Source organism: Neoarius graeffei, chromosome 14 (assembly GCF_027579695.1).
Source record: "Neoarius graeffei isolate fNeoGra1 chromosome 14, fNeoGra1.pri, whole genome shotgun sequence".
In the NCBI taxonomy this organism is placed as follows: Eukaryota; Metazoa; Chordata; class Actinopteri; order Siluriformes; family Ariidae; genus Neoarius; species Neoarius graeffei.
The window spans coordinates 10,261,532-10,286,738 of record NC_083582.1 but is presented as its reverse complement, the minus strand read 5'-3'; the positions used below and the strand labels follow the sequence as shown (position 1 = coordinate 10,286,738).

The following is a 25,207-nucleotide window of genomic DNA, read 5'->3' as shown; positions in this document are numbered from 1 at the left end:
CTGTGCGGAGTTTGCATGTTCTCCCCGTGTCCGCGTGGGTTTCCTCCGGGTGCTCCGGTTTCCCCCACAGTCCAAAGACATGCAGGTTAGGTTAACTGGTGACTCTAAATTGAGCGTAGGTGTGAATGTGAGTGTGAATGGTTGTCTGTGTCTATGTGTCAGCCCTGTGATGACCTGGCGACTTGTCCAGGGTGTACCCCGCCTTTCGCCCGTAGTCAGCTGGGATAGGCTCCAGCTTGCCTGCGACCCTGTAGAACAGGATAATGCGGCTAGAGATAATGAGATGAGATGAGAGATTTTAAAGGCAGTGGTCTTGAACACTCGAGAAACACTCAAGAAAATCCTGGAAGTGTTGTCCAGCCGTAACCCATACAGGGGACTCTGATAATCTGAATGTGGAGCTGAACACCTAGAATGTTCCCCATGTAAATATGAATCTAAGTTTTGGATTTGAGGCACCAACTCTGCCAGTATGTCCTGCTCCTGGAGTGCTGATAAAGTGTAAAACACGGTGCCTTTGGGTGATATGTTTTAAAAATAGACTTATCTGTAAAACTCCAGTATATCAGATGAGGTTAAAAAGCCCTCAGCTTGTGCCCTATGTAGTGCACTACGTCGTCTGCATACAGAGCAGACTGCTATAACAGCTGCAACACAAATGCACTCTGTAATCATCTCAACAGTAGATTAAGAGCCATTTATACATCAGCAGATGGTGTTTAATCTTCACTATGTGCACACAAAGAGTTTGGAATCATTGAATGTGTATCAACTTTACTAATGCAGTCTCTGGAACACAGTTTTTGTTTGCGTTAGCTTTATAAGACCATGGCTAAGGCTCGAGCATGCTGCGGTGTATCATACGCAGCTGTTAAATATTGATGTGTGCAGCTTTCTAATGATGCAGCACGCGTCCTGCTCTAGCAGATTTCAAAATAGTGAGTTTGACTAATATTGTGCATCCTTGAATCCATTCTCATGGTTTATTCAAGTTCACATTACATATTAATAAAGAGCAGAGAAAGGAAGAGAGCTGTCCGAAGCAGTCAGACATGATCAGTTCCTCCTCCTTCATCGCTCGTTGAACAGTAAACACCTTCTTCTTTTTCCAGCAGAATGCAGCAGCACAGGGACAATCCCTAACCATCTTCTCAACCTGCCCATGGTAGATAATCCACCAGTAACTGTTGTAGGTTCTGCCTGATTGTTGATTATTTTCCCATAATGGCACTACATGGAGAGTTTTATTGCGAGTCCATGTTTAGTTAAGACTGTGTGTTCTCCTGACTGTCTTCCCTGCGTTGAGATTGACAGTGAAGTGCAGTGCCGGCTCTCTGCTCTATTCTTCCTGCAGATGTGAAACTACAGACTGTGAAATTAGCAGAGGCGTTGCGAGTCCCTTAGTGTTTCGGAAAAACACTGGCAGGCTTTTAGCATGGACGTGCAGGAGATCTCTCAATCTGTGTACCGCGGGGGAACGCAAACAGGACACACACAACAACACAAACACCTCTAAATGCAGACATGTTAACGTCATCGGCCTTTTTCGAGGTCACTCTCCTACCTGATGGAGTGTGTGTGTGTGTGTGTGTGTCTGTGTGTTTTGTTCTTGTCTTTACAGTAATCTTGCACTGGGTTCTTGTTGCTTACACGCTGAGTTCATGAATAATGACTGAAAAGCATGTTGATGATGAATATTCCATGTTCCGAGCTGTTTTACTTCATTAATTTACAAAACATCTGTCATCTCACTTGTGAGTGTTATATCACAGAAACAGGAAAAGACAAGTAAAGATAATGCAGGAAAGGGAATCTGGAGGAAATGTATGCACTCTCTCTGACCCCTCTCTCTCTCTCTCTCTCTCTCTCTCTCTCTGACTCTCTCACGCTATCTCTCTGTCAATCTCTCTCTGTCTGTCTCTCTCTCTGTCGCTCTCTCCTCTGTCTGTCTGTCTGTCTCCATCTGTCTGTCTGTCTCTCTCTCTCTGTTGCTCTCTCTGTCTGTCTCTCTCCCTCACTCTGTTTCTGTCTGTCTGTCTCTCTCTCTCCCTCTCTCTGTTGCTCTCTCTCTGTGCCTGCTGTCTCTCTCTCTCCTCTGTCGCTCTCTCTCTGTCTGTCTGTCTCTCTCTCTCCTCTGTCTGTCTGTCTGTCTCTGTCTGTCTCTCTCTCTCTGTTGCTCTTTCTCTGTCTGTCTGTATGTATGTCTCTCTCTCTCTGTCTCTCTATGTCTGTCTCTCTCTCTCTGTTGCTCTCTCTCTGTGCCTGTGTGTCTCTCTCCTCTGTCTGTCTCAGTCTGTCTCTCACGCTGTCTCTGTCTGTCTGTCTCTCTCTGTCGCTCTTTTTCTGTCTGTCTGTCTCATTCTCTCTCTCACTCTGTCTCTGTCTGACTCTCTCGCTCCCTCTCTCTGTCGCTGTCTCTCTCTCCTCTGTCTGTCTTTCTCTCTCTCTCCTGTCTGTCTGTCTCTCTCTGTCTATCTGTCTCTTTCTGTCACTCTCTGTCTGTCTGTCTGTCTCCCTCACTCTGTCTCTGTCTGTCTGTCCTCTCTGTGTCTCTCTGCCTGTCTGTCTGTCTCTTTCTCTCTGTCTGTCTATCTCTCTGTCTGTCTGTATCTCTCTGTTGTGCTTTCTCTGTCTGTCTGTCTTTCTCTCTCTCACTCTGACATGCTCTCTTTCAAACTGTCTCTCCTTCTGTATCTCTCTGTCTGTCTGTCTGTCTGTCTGTCTGTCTGTCTGTCTGTCTCTGTTGCTCTTTCTCTGTCTGTATGTCTCTCTGTCTCTCTCTCTCTCTCTCTGATACAGACACCACTTCACAACTTAATATTCAGAAGAATCAGTGTGTCATTTTCTCATTTGGTCCAATCCCCTAATTATCTCAGTGTGCATTGTGTAAACGGTGATTCATAATATCATTTCTGGCCTTCTTTTCATATGTTTCTTTAAAATACCTTTTTTTTTCCGGCTAAGTAGCATGAGGATTATATAACACCGACCGAGCACTCTTTCCATTACAGCTACAGGGTACAGACACCAAAAGTGCAGAGTTTATTCAGAAGAAGCACAAAACAACAGATTCAACAAGCTTAAGGCTAAAACCAAACCAAAGAGAACTACGTGTGTTATGTCATATAATGTATTATGTCTCAGAAAAAGGGAGCGAGATCAAATCCATAAATGTGCCATTCGAAGAGAGAGACGAGGCTCAGGCACTTTTTAAAACCTGTATGACAGAAGTTGTGTCATTTTGTTTTTCATTAAAAAACAACAACAATTGTTTATTTTGTTATTTGTAGCAATTAATTCGTTTTTTTCCCAGAAAATTCTTTGTAAAAATATTTCATTGTCTCGTTTTGATTGTTACACCACACAAATCCAATATTCGTGAATCTAAACGACTCATGAATTATGTCTCAGTCCATTACAGTGGGATCCAGATGTGCATAGATGGCCATTAATGCATTCTTAATCGCAGCACCTGGACAATCCTCCAGTGGCCATATCGTCCTCCGTTAACATCACACTCATTCACATCCGGGTCAAAATCTTTCTTTCACCATTTATTAACAGGCACCTTTTGATGGTAAAAATGTGATGGTAAAATAAGCAGCATCTAAATCACTTTTTTTTTTTTTTTAAAGGAGATCAGCGACAGTGAAATCATGGAACTGGCCCACAGCGCTTTAGGAAGGATGACGGTGATCCGGCAGATTTTTCCGCTGTGGAGAGACAGCAGTGTGAACTGTATGAGGAACAGCCACCGTATCTCCTCTCTGCTCTGTGACCCTCAGGAGGGATACCTGCAGTCGCTGGAGGTCAGTTCCAGTTGATGTGCTGATTATTTTCCTATAACGACACCTCCTGGGAAGTCAGGGAGAGTTTTGCTTTGACTTGTGCTTCCTCAGTGAGGCGCTGCAGCGTCAGCAGGGTTTAAAGCTCCAGCTGTCCTTGAACATTAACTCCTTTAATTACACTTGATCCGTATCATCACGTCATACCTGCTCTCACTGAGGCACAATTCACTGCTCCCAGGCCTTTGTGCTCTCTGAGATTCGTGTGCTGATGCAATTCTTACAGTTTCTGTTTAATCTTATCGGTTTAAACCACGGCGTACACCGTACAGTGAGGAAGAAGACTCTGGTCCATGAGGAGAGCAATAGAAACAAATCTATAAGTCAAATATAACCGTATATTGTCATGAAAAGGTCAGTGTGATGTTATAGTGGATTAGTTTCCTATAACAGCATGTTGTGAAGTGTTTTATTCCTCTTATACCACAGCGTGTTGTTCCAACAATTAGAATGTTATATTTATTTAAGAATGACACCTCTCTCTCTCTCTCTCTCTCTCTCTCTCTCTCTCTTTCTGTCACTCTCTCCCTCTGTCTATCTCTCTCTCTCTCTCTCTTTGTCTGTCTGTCTGTCTGTCTGTCTGTCTCTGTCTCTCTCTTGCTGTCTGTCACTCTGTCTGTCTCTCTCTCTCTTTCACTTTGTCTCTCTCTTTCTAACTATCTCTCCTCTATCTCTCTCTTTGTCTGTCTCTCACTCTGTCACGCTCTCTTTCTAACGGTCTCTCCTTCTGTATCTCTCTGTCTGTCTCTTTCACTGTCTCGCACTCTCTTTCTAACTAGCCTTCTGTATCTCTCTGTCTGTCTGTCTGTCTGTCTGTCTCTCTCTCTTTCACTCTGTCTCTAACTATCTCTCCTCTATCTCTCTCTTTGTCTGTCTCTCTCTTTCACTCTGTCACACTCTCTTTCTAACTATCTCTCCTTCTGTATCTCTCTGTCTGTCTGTCTGTCTGTCTGTCTCGCTGCTGCTCTCTCTCTGTCTGACTGTCTCTCCTTCTGTATCTCTCTGTCTGTCTGTCTCTCTTTCACTCTCTCTTTCTAACTATCTCTCCTTCTGTATCTCTCTCTCTCTCTGTCGCTCACTCTGTCATGCTCTCTTTCTAACTGTCTCTCCTTCTGCATCTCTGTCTATCTGTCTGTCTCTCACTTTCTCTTTCTAACTATCTCTCCTTCTGTATCTCTCTCTCTGTCTCTCTCTCACTCTCTGTCATGCTCTCTTTCTAACTATCTCTCCTTCTCTGTCTGTCTGTCTCTCTTTCATGCTCTGTCTCTTTCTAACTATCTCTCCTTCTGTATCTCTCTGTCTCTCTCTCACTCTCTGTCATGCTCTCTTTCTAACTATCTCTCTTTATCTCTTTCTCTGTCTGTCTGTCTCTCTTTCATGCTCTGTCTCTTTCTAACTATCTCTCCTTCTGTATCTCTTTCTCTCTTGCTCTCTCTGTCTCTTGCGCTCCCTCTCTCCCTTTCTCTCTCAGTCTCTCTGTCTCTCTCTTTCTAACTACCTCTCCTTCTGTATCTCTCTCTCTCTCTCTCTCTCTCTCTCTATCTGTCTCAACATGCTCAACACTGTGTTGTGCCAACAGTTAGAATGTTATATTTATTGGAAAACGACACATCATACTTCTCATCCATTTGCCTTCTGCTGTCGGAGTATGACGTCTTTACGAGTCTAAACAGAAACAACTTCCTGTCATGGCCATGATGCAGTGGCTTAATGACAGCCTGTGGCTGTAAGATGCCTCTCTGTCCTGATCAGCCATGACGGTGTGAGGTCTACATGTCAGACAGAATCTGAGCCTCCTCCTGGATTTTATAGCACTTGATGTACTTTGGTGCCTGACACACATCTGTTCTTCTGCGCTGTAATGTGTTGTACCAGGCTTTAGAGGACTGTGTCACTCAAATAATGCACATGTGACATCAGACACAGTCATCAGTGCTTCAGTGGTTCTTAGGCTCAGAGTCTGACAGAGGAATCCAGATCCAGTCAGGAAACACTAACGCGGACTGTGGCATGGTTGCAGATCAGCTGAGCAGATGAGCTGGCTTGAAAAATTCCCTTACAGTGATGTATCACTGATTACACGCAGTTTAAAATCTGTTTCCTTGGAGCATCTGAGTGAGTGAATCACGCTTTGAGCAGCTGTTGGCTTCATGGAATCACGTGTTAGATTTCACCATCCCTGGAGCTGTCATGTGACAGGCGAGAGCTGATCGGGGGGAGGGACCTGGCTCCGTAAAAACACAAGAAATATACACGAGAATGTATTAGAAATATCAACAGTTTCTCACACTGACACTTAGGTGCCTTGATTCTTCACTGATGAATCATCTCTGTGTTTTTCTCTCAGGTGTCCAACTTGTATCTGTATGACAGCGTGTTGATGCTAGCCAACGCCTTCTACAGGAAGTTAGAGGACAGGAAGTGGCACAGCATGGCCAGCCTGAACTGCATACGGAAATCAACCAAGCCCTGGAATGGAGGCTGGTCCATGCTGGAGACCATCCAGAAGGTACAACATTGTTCTCCTCTGAGAAGTTGTTCGCTGTTAGCAGGAAGCCCTCTGACTCCAGGGCAGACGCAAGAGGTTCAAAGTGACAAGCCATTGGAGCTGCAGAATCAAAAAAGAAATGTTTCAGAGTGGCGTTTTAGGTCCTAGACGAGTGTTTGATTGAGTTGTGTTCTGCCACATATCTCTCTGAAAGGTTAGCCCAGTGCCTGTAGTGGTGTCTGTCTGTCTGTCTGTCTGTCTACAGTGTCTTGCAAAAGTATTCATCCCCTTGGTGTTTGTCCTGTTTTGTCGCATTACAAGCTAGAATAAAAATGGATTTTTAGAGGGTTAGCATTATTTGATTTACACAACATGCCTACCACATTAAAGGTGCAAATTGTTGTTTTATTGTGACACAAACAATAATTAAAATGAAAAAAAAACAGAAATCTGGAGGGTACATAGGTATTCACCCCCAAAGTCAATACTTTATAGAGCCACCTTTTGCTACAGTTACAGTCTCTTGGGGTATGTCTCTATTAGCTTAGCACATCTAGCCACTGGGATTTTTGCCCATTCCTCAAGGCAAAACTGCTCCAAGTCCTTCAAGTTGCGTTGGTTGCGTTGGTGGACAGCAATCTTCAAGTTATGCCACAGATTCTCAATTGGATTGAGGTCTGGGCTTTGATTAGGCCATTCCAAGACATTTAAATGTTTCCCTTTAAACCACTCCAGTGTAGCTTTAGCAGTATGTTTAGGGTCATTGTCCTGCTGGAACATGAACCTTTGTCCCAGTCTCAAACCTCTGGCTGACTCAAACAGGTTTTCCTCCAGAATTGCCCTGTATTTAGTGCCATCCATATTTCCTTCAGTCCTGACCAACTTTCCTGTCCCTGCAGATGAAAAATATCCCCACAGCATGATGCTGCCACCACCATGCTTCACTGTAGGAATGCTGCTCTCAGGGTGATGGGTTTGTGCCACACATGGTGTTTCCCATGATGGCCAAAAAGATCAATTTTAGTCTCATTTGACCAGAGAATCTTCTTCCATGTGTTTGGGGAGTCTGCCACATGCTGTTGTGCAAACTCCAAATGTGTTTTCTTTAAGCAATGATTTTTTTCTTGCCACTCTTCAATAAAGCCCTGCTCTGTGGAGTGTATAGCTGTCCTATGGACAGATACTCCCATCTCCATTGTGGATCTTTGCAGCTCCTTCAGTGTCTTTGTTGCATCTCTGATTAATGCCCTCCTTGCTCGGCATGAGTTTTGGTGGGCGGGGCCTTCTCTTGTCAGGTTTGTAGTGGTGCCATCCATCCATCCATCCATCCATCCATCCATCCATCCATCCATTATCTGTAGCTGCTTATCCTGTCCTACAGGGTCGCAGGCAAGCTGGAGCCTATCCCAGCTGACTATTGGCGAGAGGCGGGGTACACCCTGGACAAGTTGCCAGGTCATCGCAGGGCTGACACATAGACACAGACAACCATTCATACATTCACACCTACGGTCAATTTAGAGTCACCAGTTAACCTAACCTGCATGTCTTTGGACTGTGGGGGAAACCGGAGCACCCGGAGGAAACCCACGCAGACACGGGGAGAACATGCAAACTCCACACAGAAAGGCCCTTGCCGGACGCTGGGCTCGAACCCAGGACCTTCTTGCTGTGAGGCAACAGTGCTAACCACTACACGTAGTGGTGCCATATTCTTTCCATTTTGCTATAATGGATTTAATGGTGCTCTGTTCGATATTCAAAGTGTGGGATATTTTTTATAACCCAACCCTGATCTATACTTCTCCACAACTTTGTCTCTGACCTGTTTGGAGGCTCCTTGGTTTTCATGTTGCTTGCTTAGTAGTTTTGCAGAGTAAGGGTCCTTCCAGAACAGGTTGCTTTATACAGACATCATGTGACACTTTGATTGCACACAGGTGGATCTTAATCAACTAATTATGTGACTTTTGAAGTGAATTGGTTGGAGCAGCTCTTATTTAGGGGTTTCATTTGAAAGGGGATGAATACCTATACACACTCCAGAGTTCTGTTTTTTTTTTATCTTAATTATTGCTTGTGTCACAATAAAACAACAATGTGCACCTTTAAAGTGGTAGGCATGTTGTGTAAATCAAATGGTGCGAACCCTCCAACAATCCATTTTAATTCCAGCTTGTCATGCGACAGAACAGGACAAACACCAAGGGGCGTGAATGCTTTTGCAAAACACTGTATCTATCTAGCTATCTGTCTGTCTTTCTGTATCTCTGTTGAAACCTCCCTCTCTTTCAGTCTCTGACCTTCAGCCTGAACACTGATTATCTCTTCCTGATATCCTATAAGTGGTCAAATAAGAACATTAGCATGAGGAGGTGTGCAGTGTTGTGCTAAACACTCGGCTGTTCCTCTCTTGGCAGGGTCGCATCACTGGCCTCACTGGAGTTATGGACTTCATGGACAATGGATCCAACTCGCATGTTCAGTTTGAGATTTTAGGCACGAGCTTCAGTGAGACCTTTGGAAAAGACATAAAACGGGTAAGAAAGAAAGAAAAGAAAAGCATGCTAGTCATCAAAACTAAAGGTCTTCATTTCCTGAACTCTTTCATTCTTCATGATGTGCTAAAGCTTCAGTGAAGGAGCCTCATTAAAGTTCTTTATTTAATGTAAGAGTGAATTTACAGACACAGTTAGTTCACTAAAGGGAGGTAATAAACACACAAAGAGCACAGATTAAAGCCATGGGATGCTAACTGAGCTTCAGTGAATGCGTGTTTCTTTGTTTGTTCAATAATTAGAGATGCCTATTCAGAAACTCTTACTTGGGACATTTTTACACAACATATTCCATACATCCCTGATCACCAGCTGATCACTATCTGGGACAGATGTTTAAACATTACTTCTCTTCAGTGTTGTAGTTGAGTCACTAAACATCGAGACCAAGTCCAGTCTCGAGTCCCCAGTGTTCAAGTCCGAGTCATTAAAGAAATTTCGAGTCGAGTCCGAGAACAAGACTCCAATCGCACCATTTGATGGTGGCTGTTGCTGCCTTTATGTGAAAGCGTCTCTGTTACTGTGTTGGACTAACGTTACTGCTCGACTGCCTCATTTTAGCAGGTCCTGGGCCTGTCAGACACTCTGTGGCAGTCCGATAAACCTTGACATTTTTAAGTATTTCATCTAACTAAAAACATCCATGCAAAAGTGACACACATGGTTATATTCTGGACACCCTCAGCAATAATAATATGAGAGTAAAGTGAATGTAATGAAATTTGTTTTTATTTAAATTAAGTGCAAACACAACCTTTCAAAAAAATTATTTTCAGAGTCTTCAAACCTTGTAAAAAAAAACACTATAAATATATCTGCACAAGACTTTTGAAGTCTGAACCTTGTAAACATAGGTGTTGGCTACATAAAAGTAAGAACGGCATTCAGAAACGTTCTGTAGTTTCAATACTAATTGTAGAAACTTCAGACTACCTTTGTTTTCTCCAAAGTCAGTTGCCCTTTCAAATGAATATTGATGAGGCAGGTGTAATTCACCTGTAATCCCCCCTCCCCCCGTCAGTGTCAATAGTCCATTTGTCAAAGACAAAGGCCAAGTTTACATTAGACCGTATCTATCTCGTTTTCTTCACGGATGCACTGTCAGTTCACATTAAAACGCCGGGAAACGCCGGGAAACAGGAATCCGCCAGGGCCCACGTATTCAATCCAGTTCGTGTCTGGTCCGGTGCTGTGTAAACATTGAGGATACGCGGATATGCTGTGCTGAGCTCTAGCTGACGTTGTCATTGGACAACGTCACTGTGACATCCACCTTCCTGATTCGCTGGCGTTGGTCATGTGACGCGACTGCTGAAAAACGGCGCGGACTTCCACCTTGTATCGCCTTTCATTAAAGAGTATAAAAGTATGAAAATACTGCAAATACTGATGCAAATACTGCCCATTGTGTAGTTATGATTGTCTTTAGGCTTGCCATCCTTCCACTTGCAAGTGGTGAGTGACTTGCGCACAGCGGCTCAGTCCCGAATCACTGCTCGTGCGCTTCACTTGCGTGCTCTGTGAGCTGCGCAGGGCCGGAGTCCGCACCCTCCAGAGGGCACTCGCTGTTCAGGGCGGAGTGATTTGGAGCGCAGGATGCCTGCGGAGCCGAGCCACTGAGGAGAAATTTACACATTACACATTTACACATTTCAACTTACGTGCAGTCTAATTAGTCATGTGATTAGCGTATCCGTGTATTGGTGTTGCTGTGTGCACACGAATCGTGTATTGGCGTTGCTGTGTGCATGCTAATCGTTTTTAAAAACGTTAATCTGATGATCCGCTGATATGGTCTAATGTAAACCCCACCTAAGACCCTGGCCCTGGCCCCTGTACCTCCCTGCCTCCACACCTCTCTGCTTGGAAATTTCTGCAAAGAAAAGAAGCCCTAAAAGCCAAAGCTACATTTCACAATCTTCTGCATAGACTTATGCACGGACTATAATAAATCTAAAGTTAGCAATGAAGATAAACTATGACTATGCAGGGCATGTTGACTTAGTAACTAATTACTGTAAATCAGTAATCAGTAAATCAGTGAAACATAGTTTGGCAACAGAAAAATGTTTTCAAAACTTGACAAAAATAACACAGCATGTTTCGATCAACTACTTCTTTCTCTTCAAAGGGCACCCCCTATTCTAACAACCCACTAACCATCTAACATGCACTCTCTTCATCTTACTCTATGATTTCCTATGTTTTATTGTAGGTTGATTATTTTTCTCAATTGTAAGTCGCTTTGGATAAAAGTGTCTGCTAAATGTAATGTAATGTAGTTCTCCCTATACGCTAACCGAAAAAGCATGATAACAACCGCGAGTGAGACATCTTCCTTGCATTGGCCATTCCTCAAAGTTTCTCAGTTGGTATGGAAACAAGTGAACATGTGCACTTGTTTATACCGGTGAAATCACCTCCCCTTGCTATACAATGAGCGAATGACGACACTGATGTTCCATGCACTTAACACGTGAATAGCTGAAGGGTGTGTCGTTAAGAGGCTGTTGCTGGCTGAAGTACTGAAATTCATAAGAGTTGTTTTTATTCTCTTTGAAAACTAGAAGATTCAAGGTTTCTAGTGGTGTTACTTGAGCGTTTCTAGCACAAAAACTCGCGGAGCTTTAGGTGGTGTTTACATTAGACCGTATCCGTCTCATTTTCGTCGCGGATGCACTGTCCATTCACATTAAAACGCCGGGAAATGACTCCACAGGCGGAACAACTTGAATCCGCCAGGGCCCACGTATTCAATCCAGTACGTATCTGATCTGGTGCTGTGTAAACATTGAGGAACGAGGATACGCTGTGCTGAGCTCTAGCTGACATCGTCATTGGACAGTGGCCCAATCCCAATTCTAATTTCTACCCCTCCCCCTCCCCCTTCCCCTTGGCCCTTCCCCTTGAAACTGAGGTACAAGGGATAGGGCTTGAAATTCAACCCCTACGTATTGGGATAGCCCTTCAACGATCGCATACGTCATCGCATACGTCATCGCGTACCTCCGTCAGCGTTTACGTTAGCAAAACGCGACCAAATGCATCATTGGCTGCGACCAGCCGTTACAGTCAGAGCCAGAGGCAGAACCAGAAATCTCTGCTGGCAGGGTGTGATTTGTTAACTAACACCACTGAATGGGATATCTTTGGCGCTTCGTGCACCACATCCGACAGAATGAGGTGTCAGAACACTGATGTAAACAATAAAAGCGAGAATAACAGAACAAAACGTATGCAGTCAAGCAACCGAAAACAATACTCACTCCCAAAGCTTTTTAGCAGCAGCTTGGATTTCAGAAATCGCTGCTCATTCTCAGCTCGAAAGCGAATCAAGCGGCGTGTTTCCTCTGGATAACAACTTAAAACACGTAAATAATGGAGAAAATACATTTATGACAATCTTTCGCCGCGGGAACCGCCATCTTTCTGAAATCCACATGAAATCTCGCTGAAATCCGCATGGCATTGTGGGAAATCACTCAAACCCCTTCGTTCGGAGTCAGCTCCAGGAAAATCTCCGTTTGGAGGGGTACAGAAGCTCTACCCCTTCCCCTACCCCTCCGTGTTAACTGGGATTGGGATACCCCTACCCCTTCAAGTGAACGCGCAAAACGGAGGGGAAGGGCCAAGGGGTTGGTCCAAGGGGTGAAATGGGATTCGGCCAATGTCACTGTGACATCCACCTTCCTGATTCGCTGGCGTTGGTCATGCCACATTGGTCATGTGACGCGACTGCTGAAAAACGGCATGGACTTCACTTCATTAAAGAGTATAAAAGTATGAATATAATGCTTTGCTTTGTCATTCTTAATGTTGTTCATGGTAAGATGCAAATACTGCCCATTGTGTAGTTATGATTGTCTTTAGGCTTGCCATCCTTCCACTTGCAAGTGGTGAGTGACTTGCGCATGCCCAATATGCACTGGGATCACACACACAGTGGCTCAGTCCCGAATCACTGCTCGTGCACTTCACTCGCGCGCTCTGTGAGCTGCGCAGGGCCGGAGTGCGCACCCTCCAGAGGGCACTCGCTGTTCAGGGCGGAGTGATTTGGAGCGCAGGATGCCTGTGTGGAGCCGAGCCGCTGAGGAGGAAGTGCTGAGCCGCACTACACATTTCAACTTATGAGCCGTCTAATTAGTCATGTGATTAGCGTATCCGTGTATTGGCGTTGCTGTGTGCACGCGAATCGTTTTAAAAACGTTAATCTGATGATCCGCTGATACGGTCTAATGTAAACCCCACCTTAGATGTGTGTTTACTAACAGTCCTAAAAGTCCCCTGTGGGGGGTCAGCGACCTGAGAGTGTTAACAGGTTACAGATAAAAAGCTTGTTCATCGCTCAGCAAGCCCCGCCCACTATCAACAGGACAAATAACATGAGAGAGGGTTAACACTAGCTCATTTCTCAGTGAGCAAGCCCTGCTATAACACAGCAATGAACATAGCGTGTCACTTCCTTCTCTGGGTGGAGTCTTGCCAAATGACGATTGAAGTTCAAGGTTGTCCCCGTCGTTTCCTTGATAGTTCTACATATGGAACACATAGCAGTGCATTTTTGCCCACTGCACCAGAAGTCTGTATAAGCAAATCCTAGGGGTGTTCTCTCTAGGCGTTTTAGCGCCATTAACGTTATTTTGTTCCTGAACATGACGTATGAACAGGTGAATGTGCATTCTCTTGCATGAAATTAGTATAAAAATTAATGTAGATATAAATACCTTATGCCAAATTATTATGGCATGTTACAAAAATAAAGAAAAAATCAGAGTCCTCGTCTCCAATTTACGAGTCCGAATGTAGTTAATGCACGAGTCCGAGTCACCAGTGCTCAAATCCAAGTCAAGTCAAATCACAAGTCCTTAAAATTAGGGCATGAGTTGGACTCGGGTACTACAAGCCTGCTTCTCTTTAGATTATTAGATTTTAGATATTTAGATTAAGAAAATCCAGGGGTTCCACTTTTTTGTCAGTTGAACATTTTGAACCTAAACTGCTTGCCTTTGAGATTTTTATTTGAGATCTTAAGTAGCTAATCTTTTATTTGTAAAAACATTTTGAAATTTCCAGTTTCTGTTTGGGAAATTTTGGATTAAACTATGATGAGTGTAGTCATAGATGATAAATGTATAGTAGTTAGTGTTTCTTGTCTCAGTGGTTACTGCATGGGAAAAAAAAAGAACAGCGAAGAACAGAAAGAAAAGGACCACCGCAGACTCAAACACATGGTTAGTTTAAGAGGGTCGTTCATCAGGTTTTATTGTGGCTCAAGGTAATAATTTAGTCATTTTCCATCCCGACACGACTGCAGCCTCGCCATGCTGAGTCAAAAAGAGATAAAAATAACAATGATAGTTCTTCCAAGCGTATCAGTGTGTGTGTGTGTGTGTGTGTGTGTGTGTGTGTGTGTGTGTGTGTGTGGAGAGAAAGAAAGCTATCGTGAACAATCTGTCATTATTAGAAAGTGAATGAGGGACAATAAGCCACATTTCAGTAACTGTGATAATATTAGCTTCATAACAATGCATTCAGTGCATTTATCATGAGAGATTAAACCGAATCCCTCCATGGCTCTGGTTTCCTGAAGATATGTGTGTAAACCATGTGATAACACACTCCTGATAAGATATTTAAGGAAGGATGACAAAGTAAAGTCTGATATAAGTTGTATTGTCCTTAGAGTCTGTGAAACAATTATTCATTCAAATGTACTTCATGAACAGAACACACGCTCCTGTGTGCTTTTGGAAACTGTTTCTACACACCGCTAATTAAACACACAGTTTTGAAGAGCCTCGTTTTGATCTGAACTCATTGCTGCAGTCAGAACTCAGAAAAGCCTCATCATAAAATGCCTGTTTCTGTTTTTTTTTTTTTTATCTTCGACTCATCATTTGTCAGATTTTAGCCTGACTGTGATCACAGGCCTGCTCCCAGCCCTGCGCCTTGTTGCATTACAGTGAAATTCACAGATAAGCTACAAGCATCACTCTCTTCCTTATTTCTCATCCAGTCTGCACTTTCACAAGTCTCAGTTTGTTTAATGCATGGATTATATTCGCACTATTATTACATGTACGCAAAATGGCTGCCATATATATGCTGTAATGGCTTACGCCTCCATGTGGGAGCGCTGTAGCATGATGTTTCATCACTTTGTCTCACTAGTAGAAACCAAGGATCCATCCATCCATCCATTATCCATAACCACATATCCTGTGCAGGGTCGCAGGCAAGCTGTAGCCTATCCCAGCTGACTGTGGACAAGAGGCAGGGTACACCCTGGATAAGTCATCACAGGGCTGACACATAGGCCAAGTTTACATTAGACCGTATCTGTCTCGTTTTCTTCGCGGATGCACTGTCCGTTTACATTAAAATGCCTGGAAACGCCGGGAAACGGGAATCCGCCAGGGTCCACGTATTCAATCCAGATCGTGTCAGCTCTGGTGCTGTGTAAACATTGAGAATATGTGGATACGCTGTGCTGAGCTCTAGCTGGCGTTGTCATTGGACAACGTCACTGTGACATCCACCTTCCTGATTCGCTGGCGTTGGTCATGTGACGCGACTGCTGAAAAACGGCGCGGACTTCCGCCTTGTATCACCTTTCATTAAAGAGTATAAAAGTATGAAAAAACTGCAAATACTGATGCAAATACTGCCCATTGTGTAGTTATGATTGTCTTTAGGCTTGCCATCCTTCCATTTGCAAGTAGTAAGTGATATGTGCTGGGATCACACACACAGCGACTCAGTCCCGAATCACAGCTTGTGCACTTCACTCGCGTGCTCTGTGAGCTGCGCAAGGCCGGAGTGCGCACCCTCCAGAGGGCACTCACTGTTCAGGGCGGAGTGATTTGGAGCGCAGGATGCCTGCGGAGCCGAGCGTATCCGTGTATTGGTGTTGCTGTGTGCACGCAAATCGTGTCTTGGTGTTGCTGTGTGCACACTAATCGTTTTAAAAACGTTAATCTGATCCTCTGATACGGTCTAATGTAAACATGGGCATAGAGACACACAACCATTCACACTCACATTCAAACCTGAATGTCTTTGGACTGTGGGGGAAACCGGAGCACCCAGAGGAAACCCAACAGACACGGGGAGAACACGCAAACTCCACACAGAAAGGCCCTCGTCAGCCGCTGGGCTCAAACCCATAACCTTCTTGCTGTGAGGCGACAGTGCTAACCACAACACCACCGTGCCACCTAAAGAGAGAAACATACTCTCTATTTTCGTGATGAGAGTGATTTCATGTCTTAATGTTACCATGTACATTGGTGATGTTGCTGCTCTTTAAACTGTCTTCAAGGGTGTTGCAATGTTTAACGCTGACATGAAGAATCAGAAGAACTAGTCAGTACAGATATTCCAGACACCACACTCAGGCCTGGCTCCAGGGACAGATCTCAATAACCCTAATCCCAGCAGGCTGTGCCTTTCTACACCATATAGAGTGGTGCTTGAAAATTCATGAACCCTTTAGAATTTTCTATATTTCTGCATAAATATGACCTAAAACATCATCAGATTTTCACACAAGTCCTTAAAGTAGATAAAGAGAGCCCAGTTAAACAAATGAGACAAAAATATTATACTTGGTCATTTATTTATTGAGGAAAATGATCTAATATTACATATTTGGGAGTGGCAAAAGTATGTGAACCTTTGCTTTCAGTAGCTGGTGTGACTCCCTTGTGCAACAATAACTGCAACTAAACATTTCCGGTAACTGTTGAGCAGTCTTGCACACCAGCTTGGAGGAATTTTATATTATTTCCTCCGTACAGAACAGCTTCAACTCTGGGATGTTGGTGGGTTTCCTCACATGAACTGCTCGCTTCAGGTCCTTCCACAACATTTCCATTGGATTAAGGTCAGGACTTTGACTTGGCCATTCCAAAACATTAACTTTATTCTTCTATAACCATTCTTTGGTAGAACGACTTGTGTGCTTAGGGTCGTTGTCTTGCTGCATGACCCACCTTATCTTGAGATATGGACAGATGTTCTGACATTTTCCTTTAGAATTTGCTGGTATAATTCAGAATTCATTGTTCCATCAATGATGGCAAGCCGTCCTGGCCCAGATGCAGCAAAACAGGCCCAAACCGTGATACTACCACCACCATGTTTCACAAATGGGATAAGGTTCTTGTACTGGAATGCAGTGTTTTCCTTTCTCCAAACATAACGCTTCTCATTTAAATCAAAAAGGTTTATTTTGGTCTCATCCATCCACAAAACATTTTCCTATAGCCTTCTGGCTTATCCATGTGATCTTTAGCAAACTGCAGACAAGCAGCAATGTTCTTTTTGGAGAGCAGTGGCTTCCCTTGCAACCCTGCCATGCACACCATTGTTGTTCAGTGTTCTCCTGATGATGGACTCATGATCATTAACATTAGCCAATATGAGAGAGGCCTTCAGTTGCTTAGAAGTTACCCTGGGGTCCTTTGTGATCTTGCCGACTATTACATGCCTTGCTCTTGGAGTGATCTTTATTGGTCAACCACTCCTGGAGAGGGTATCAATGGTCTTGAATTTCCTCCATTTGTACACAATCTGTCTGACTGTGGATTGGTGGAGTCCAAACTCTTTAGAGATGGTTTTGTAACCTTTTCCAGCCTGATGAGCATCAACAACGCTTTTTCTGAGGTCCTCAGAAATATCCTTTGTTTGTGCCATAATACACTTCCACAAACGTGTTGTGAAGATCAGACTTTGATAGATCCCTGTTCTTTAAATAAAACAGGGTGCCCACTCACACCTGATTGTCATCCCATTGATTGATAACACCTGACTCTATTTTCACCTTCAAATTAACTGCTAATCCTAGAGGTTCACATACTTTTGCCACTCACAGATATGTAACATTGGATCATTTTCCTCAATAAATAAACGACCAAGTATAATATTTTTGTCTTATTTGTTTAACTGGATTCTCTTTATCTACTTTTAGGACTTGTGTGAAAATCTGATGATGTTTTAGGTCATATATGCAGAAATATAGAAAATTCTAAAGGGTTCACAAACTTTCAAGCACCACTGTATCCAGTAAGTTTACATGAACAGCTGGTGGAAATGAGCTTCTCCATGGTGGCTTGAGGAGATCAGCTATCTTGGAGACCCTCAGAGTTACTACCTCTTTGAATCAGGAGGTGGTTTGGGCAACTTCCAAGCCGTGCTTGGTTCCTGGTAAAGCTGTACGAGAACCTGCTGGAGAGATTATTTTGGCTTGGGTACGTCAGGAGGAGCAGCTGCAATCTGTGCCTGGGGTTAGAGCTTCACAACCTGTTAGAATTGCAACTCCACCAGAAAGAAAAAAATGTGATGAGTGGCAGAGGATCCAGAGTCTATCCAGGGGTTACCTGCATGTTTTTTTGGGAAGTCGGAGGAAACTGGAGAATCCAGAGGAAACCCACACAGACATGGGGAGAACATATAAAACTCCTCACACACACAAATGTGAGCTCAGGATCATATGATATGTATCGTCGGCTGTTCATTGCTCGCGATGATGACTGCTTCTTTAGGATGCACAGAAACGCAGATGGGCTGCGAGACTCACACCAGAGCGACAGAGTCACCTGCAGTGACAGCACAAATGGCCTGGCCAAGCCACCACGGAATGTCTGGCTTCGTGAGCTCTCACGTACTACAACCCCAATTCCAAAAAAGTTGGGACACTGTGTAAAACATAAATAAATACAGAATATGACGATTTACAAATCATGGAAACCCTATATTTCATTGAAAATAGTACCAAGACAACATATCAAATGTTGAAACTGAGAAATTTCATTGTTTTTTGAAAAATATATGCTCATTTTGACATTGATGTCAGCAACACATTTCAAAAAAGTTGGGACAGGGGCAACAAAAGACTGAAAAAGTTGTGTAATGATAAAAAATAATAATAATTTGGTTAATTGGCAACAGGTCAGTAACATGATTGGGGAAGAACATCCCAGAGAGGCTGAATCTCTCAGAAGTAAAGATCAGGATGGGTTCACCACTCAGTGAAAAACTGCATGGGCAAACAGTGCAACAATTTAAGAATAACGTTCCTCAATGTAAAATTGCAAAGAATTTGGGGATCATATCATCTATGGTCCATAATATCATGAAAAGATTCAGAGAATCTGGAGAAATCTCTGTAGACAAGAGACAAGGCTGAAAACTGATATTGGATGCCTGTGATCTTCAGACCCTCAGGAGACTGTCAGTACGTTTACATGCACATCCAAATCGAGCTGCTGTCGGTAATCGAGCAAAGGGTCCCAGCAGGGGTGCCAGAGAAATCCAATCCTACATGCACACAAGGAAATCGAGCTATTGTGTGAGGTACATTGTGCACCCGAGCCACAGGTGGCGCTACACGCCCCATTGTGTTGGTTGGTATACTTCCGGTTGTCGTCATGAAGAAGAGCTATTCAAGAGCAGTGTTGCCAGACACTGCTGACGTTTTCCAGCCCAAAATATGTTCAAAACCCGCCAAAATGCACTTAAAACCGCCCAATCTGGCAACACTGTTCAAGAGTATAAACAAAGTTATCAGTTCCGTGTTCACAAGAAGTGTTTGTAGTTTATATGTATGAACAGAAGTGTTCCTAATAAAATGGCCACTAAGTTGAAGTTGATCTGTATTGGTGAACATATTAACTGTTAGCCTGCTAACATGCTAATAACTTACCAACTAATTGGAAATGGGTGCGTACATGCCCAGACACAAGTGTTCCTAATAAAGTGGCGGCTAAGGTGACGTGTCATGCCGACCGAGGCTGTTTTTGGTTTTTTTTGTTTTTTTCGACCGAGGCTGTTGTGTTTCCCGCTTGTGGTCTCATCACTCGTCACTTCCGGAAGGGGCAGTGCTGATGTAAGCAGCTTGACTACGTATCTCGATAGGGTATACATGCACTAAGTAGCTCGGCAAAAATCGCATAATCTAGGTCGTGTAGCTCGATTGCGAGGAATCAAGTTCAGTTCAATTTCAGCCTAGCTAAGGTGTTTCTATGCCATTTAGAACTTCGATTTCAGTCGAGCAACGGCAGAAATTCGCTTTTCTCTATGTGCATGTAAACGCACTGACTGCATTAAAAGCAGACACATGTCTGCATTGGAAATCACTGCATGGGATCAGGAATGCTTGAGGAAACCATCGTCTGTGAAAACAGTTTATTACTGCATCCACAAATGCAAGTTAAAACCAGATATAAACAATATCCAGAAATACTGCCACCTTCTCTTGACCCAAGTTCTTTTATGATGGACTGAGGCGAAGTGGAAAATTGTCCCGAGGTCTGATGAATCAAAAGTAGAAATTCTATTTAGAAATCATGGACACTACGTCCTCCAGGCTAAAGAGGAGAGGGACCATCCGGTTTGTTATTAGTGTACAGTTCAAAAGCAAGCATCTGTGATGGTATGAGGGGGCATTAGTGCACATGCCATGGGTAGCTTGTACATCTGGGAAGGCATCATTAATGCTGAATGATATAAACACGTTTCAGAGCAATATGCTGCCATCCAGACAAAATGTTTTTCAGGGAAGGCCTTCCTTCTTTCAGCAAGACAATGCCAAACTGCTTTCTGCACATATTAAAACTGCATGGCTCCATAGTAAAAGAGTCAGGGTGCTAAAATGGCCTGCCTGAAATCCAGACCTGTCTCCCATTTAAAACATTTGGCACATTATGAAGTGCAAAATACAACAAAGGAGACCCTGAACTGTTGAGCAACTGAAACTGTATATCAGGCAAGAATGGGACAACATTTCTCTTTCAAAACTACAGCAATTGGTCTCCTCAGTTCCCAAATGTTTACAGAGTGTTGTTAAAAGTAGAGGTGATGAAACACAGTGGTAAACATGCCCCTGTCCCACCTTTTTTAAAGTGTTTTGCTGACATCAAATTCAAAATGAGCATATATTTTTCAAAAAACAATAAAATTTCTCAGCTTCAACATTTGCTATGTTATATTTTTACTATTTTCAATGAAATATAGGGTTTCCATGATTTGCAAATTATTGCATTCTGTTTTTCTTTACAGTTTACACAGCATGCCAACTTTTTTGGAATTGTGGTTGTATTCTCCTCTCCTAATGAAGTGCCTTGTACAGTAAGGTAAGACAAACGACTCCATGCCCCCATTGTGTTGCTTCTCTGGCCCTCCAGACCTGATGCCAAGTGGTGCACAAAAGTGCCATAGACCTGACAGGTATGGAAGTTGCCCCACTTGTCAAGTGATGCCATCCATTGGCCATTTGAGTGGCTCTTCTGCATGCCATCTAGTGGTGTACCATTGACCCTGTTGGGTTCATCTGCCACATTGCATCGAAAAGCTCCCTGCTGCCAGCACCTTATTGGTGATGTACTATTTAACCCATAGCTGGAACCCAGGCAGATGCTACTACTCTGGGTCAGAGTGGACCTGGGAGCAATGGTGATTAAGGGGTAACTCCACTTTCCCCAATACTCAAGTCCTCCTGGACCTGAGACTCACCACCGGTTGCAGTTTAAAGTCATACCCAGGACTAATGATATGTATCATACAGATATTTGTTGTGTATTTACAGTATGTGGTGCATGTGGCAGAGCTCTGAAGGAGCTCATAATGGAGTGGCTGGTTTGGATGCAGGCTTCTCTCAGAGTCGCTCATGCTCTGCCAAACTACATTAAGAGCGACTTTTCTTTAGTGTTCCATCGCTAAGGTGATGCCAAGAAGCACAATCCATAAATCACAATCTCTCCCTTCATAATCCTGGATATATATTTTTTTCATGGGTGTTTTTTTTTTGCTTTTGGTTTTGCTTTCCCCAATCTTTCACTTTCTATCTATCATTTAAAAATAAAGAGTAATGTAAATTACAGGAATGAGGACTGAAACAGTCCGCTGGTAATGAAGATTTAATCACCCTGCATCCTGACTTGAATTATGAACCCAGCATATCGCATTATGGCCATTAGGTTCCCAAGACCATGGCCATTTAGCTTGCAGGCACACACATATACACACACACTTCCACAGGGCATTGGGCTCCCCTCACACACTCGGCACATTTATTAGCTGTAATGAAAGGCAAAGACAGCTAATGGCACGTCAAGTGCACTCAGTGCCGTTGTTGTTCTTTATTAGAGACCCGGCGTCACTCACTGAAACCAGCACCTCCCGACAAGACATTAATCCAGCCGACTCCATCTCCACTCACTATGGAGACAAATGAGGAGTGTTCCTGTTTATTTGACATATATCATGAATTTAAAGCACAGACACATTCACTCCATCTCCAAGCTGAATTTGAAACGCTTCAGAGACTAAAGGAAAGCAAGAAACTCGCGGCCAGCCACGAAGAGATATCGTCAACCGTCCAGGCCGTCAGTCTCCATGTCTTATCCTCTCTCGTCTTATCTTAATCTCCAATCTCTCTTCTTCCTGCCCATGCCTTTTTTCCTCAGCAGATGGAGCAGCTCATAGGTTAAGAGTAATGGAGATTGAGGTGTTATTTTCTTGTTCCTGCTCTCTTTCATTCCCACCGGACTGATTTTTTTCATCTATGCATTTACTACTTGCGGTAACTTCGATTTCTCTGAAACAATATTGCTTAGCAAAAGACAGCCACACTTTCTGGAATCCCATTTAAGAAAATACAAGTGGGTTTCTAGAAGATCAAATAAGCATGGCTGTAACAAGGTGGGAATTGCATCCTCTTTTTTTCCTTCACGCATAGTGCATGCAATCAGACTTTCCGCTGTAAAAACACTCATCGAGGAACTTAAGATGGCAGACTCTGACCAAACTTCTCCCAGACGCTGCAACATTTACAACAAGATGTGTTTTACTGACGTTTATGGGAAATAATTGGGAAGCAGTACCGAACATAAACTCCAAGACTGAGCAGCTGTCAAGCTCACAGCATCATCTTTGTCCAAGCATTAACCTTCCTGTACCATTTCCCTCCTGTTAACAGGAGAGGATGAGCGAGCCCGTGGTTCTTCTCATTTCTGAAAACAATGCAAGCTCAGAAAGTTGCAAATCTTATTTCCTAATGTGACAGAACCATTACCTTTTCCACGGATGAAAAATAAAGGACTTTTCTTCATGCTGTTTTGTTACACCTCACACTGCTAATATGAACAGTAATTATAGTGCACTTTCACGCATGCTATTCTGTTTGTTAATTCTGAGCCATAGTGAAATCTATTCTATTTTCATTTTCTATTTGGTTTTGTTGTTGGGTTTCACATAAACAACAATAAATAAACTGAAAAACTGTTCGGAGGTCTGAAAACAGTTAGAAATTTCACCGTCAACAATCCGTAATATCATCAAAAGATTAAAATCGAGAGAAATCTCTTCACGTAAGGGGCAAGATCGAAAACCAACAGTGAACACCTATGACCTTCGACCCGTCAGGCGGCTAGCACATTAAAAACCTACATGATTGAATAAAGGACATTACTCCATGGGCTCAGGAACACTTCAGAAAACCGTTATCAGTAAACACAGTTCATGCTGCATCTACCATGCAAATGGAAAGTCAAATATCAACAACATCCAGAAACAGTGGTGAATTCTCTGGGCCTGAGCTCATCTGAGATGGGCTGAGGCAAAGTGGAAAAGTGTGCCATGGTCTGACGAGTCACATCCATCCATCCATCCATCCATCCATTATCTGTAGCCACTTATCCTGTGCAGGGTCGCAAGCAAGCTGGAGCCTATCCCAGCTGACTATGGACAAGAGGCAGGGTACACCCTGGACAAGTTGCCAGGTTATTGCAGGGCTAATACTGATGAGTCACATTGTTTTTGGAAATCATGGGCAACGTGTCCTCTGGGCTAAAGAGAAAAACGGCCATCCAGATTGTTACCAGCACAAAGCTCAAAAGCCAGCATCTGTAATGGTATGGGGGTGTGTTAGTACCCATAGTGGGGGTAACTTACACATCTGTCAAGGCTCCATTAATGCTGAAAGGTACAGACAGGTTTTGGAGCAACATGCTGCCATCCAGACGGCATCCTGTTTATTCCAGGAAGACATAGTAAAAGAGTACAGGTGCTAAACTGGCCTGCTTGCCTCCTACTGAAAATGTCTGGCCTGCTCTGAAGCACAAAATACGACAACGGAGACCCTGGACTGTTGAGCAACTGAAGAAATAGTAAAATATGTTAACTATAGGATAGTAATATATCTGAAAATTATGTTGGTATAGCCCTCCTAATTTACTAATATAATATTTATACTTATAATTCTCCATAACATAGAATAATAATATATCTGTGACATGGTAGAGTAATATAATTGAGTAAAATCTCTTGAAGTAATTGTTATAGTAATTATAACTAATGAGAAAAGAGATGCCAGGAATGTTTGTGTATTTAGAAAGCTGTCAGTCTGCCTCAGTAAGGTGAGGTAAGATACATGATAAGCAATAAATGATATTTTTTTGTCGTTTGGGTTTAGAGTTCTCCTATTTAGTTCCTCTAAGGCTCTGTTGTGATACACCATCCATCATGTCCTGAATTTCATTTGTCTCTGTACTGAAAAGTTTGACACAGAGTGGGAAAATCTGACAGTTGTTGATGAATCGGTTGGCCAGCTCTCTCAGCCTCGGGCTCTTCAAGATCATCACTCCATGTTGACGAGGGTTTTTTGACAGACAGGGGGCAGCGATGTGACATTTAACCCCATCACGTTCACTTGCTGACCTTGGCTCTGAGTTTGTTTGGAAGGGAGATTATCGGCTCATTCATTCTGGAAGTTTTGGGAGGGTTTTTTTTCTTTTTTTTTTCTTTCTTCACATTTATTCCAAGCTGTGGCCCTTATACAGTGCCTTGCAGAAGTATTGATCCTCCTTGGTGTTTGTCCTGTTTTGTCGTATTACAATTGGAAATTAAAATTGATTTTTTGGGGGTTAGCACCATTTGATTTACACAACATGCCTACAACTTTAAAGGTGCAAATTGCTTTTTTTTAATTGTGACACAAACAATAATTAAGATTAAAAAAAAAAAAATCTGGAATGTGCAGCGGGGCTTTATAGAAGAGTGGCCAGATAAAAGCCATTGCTTAAAGAAAACATGTTTGGAGTTTGCCCAACAGCATTTGGCAGACTCTCCAAACACATGGAAGAAGATTCTCTGGTCAAATGAGACTAAAATTTATCTTTTTGGCCATCATGGGAAATGCCATGTGTGGTGCAAATCCAACACCCTGAGAACATTGTTCCTACAATAAAGCATGGTGGTGGCAGCATCATGCTGTGGGGATATTTTTCATCTGTAGGGACAGGAAAGCTGGTCAGGAC

At 43.2% G+C, this 25,207-nt stretch overlaps 1 protein-coding gene across 1 annotated transcript in view; it reads left to right on the top strand.

Annotated features, from left to right (window-relative positions):
- Positions 1 to 25,207, top strand: part of grid1b (glutamate receptor, ionotropic, delta 1b) — a 746,554-nt gene that overhangs the window by 644,179 nt on the left and 77,168 nt on the right. Inside the window, exons 6-8 of the mRNA XM_060938730.1 lie at positions 3,636 to 3,809; positions 6,193 to 6,354; positions 8,754 to 8,873. Of these exons, the coding sequence (XP_060794713.1) occupies positions 3,636 to 3,809; positions 6,193 to 6,354; positions 8,754 to 8,873 (456 nt within the window). The remainder of the gene's footprint in view (positions 1 to 3,635; positions 3,810 to 6,192; positions 6,355 to 8,753; positions 8,874 to 25,207) is intronic.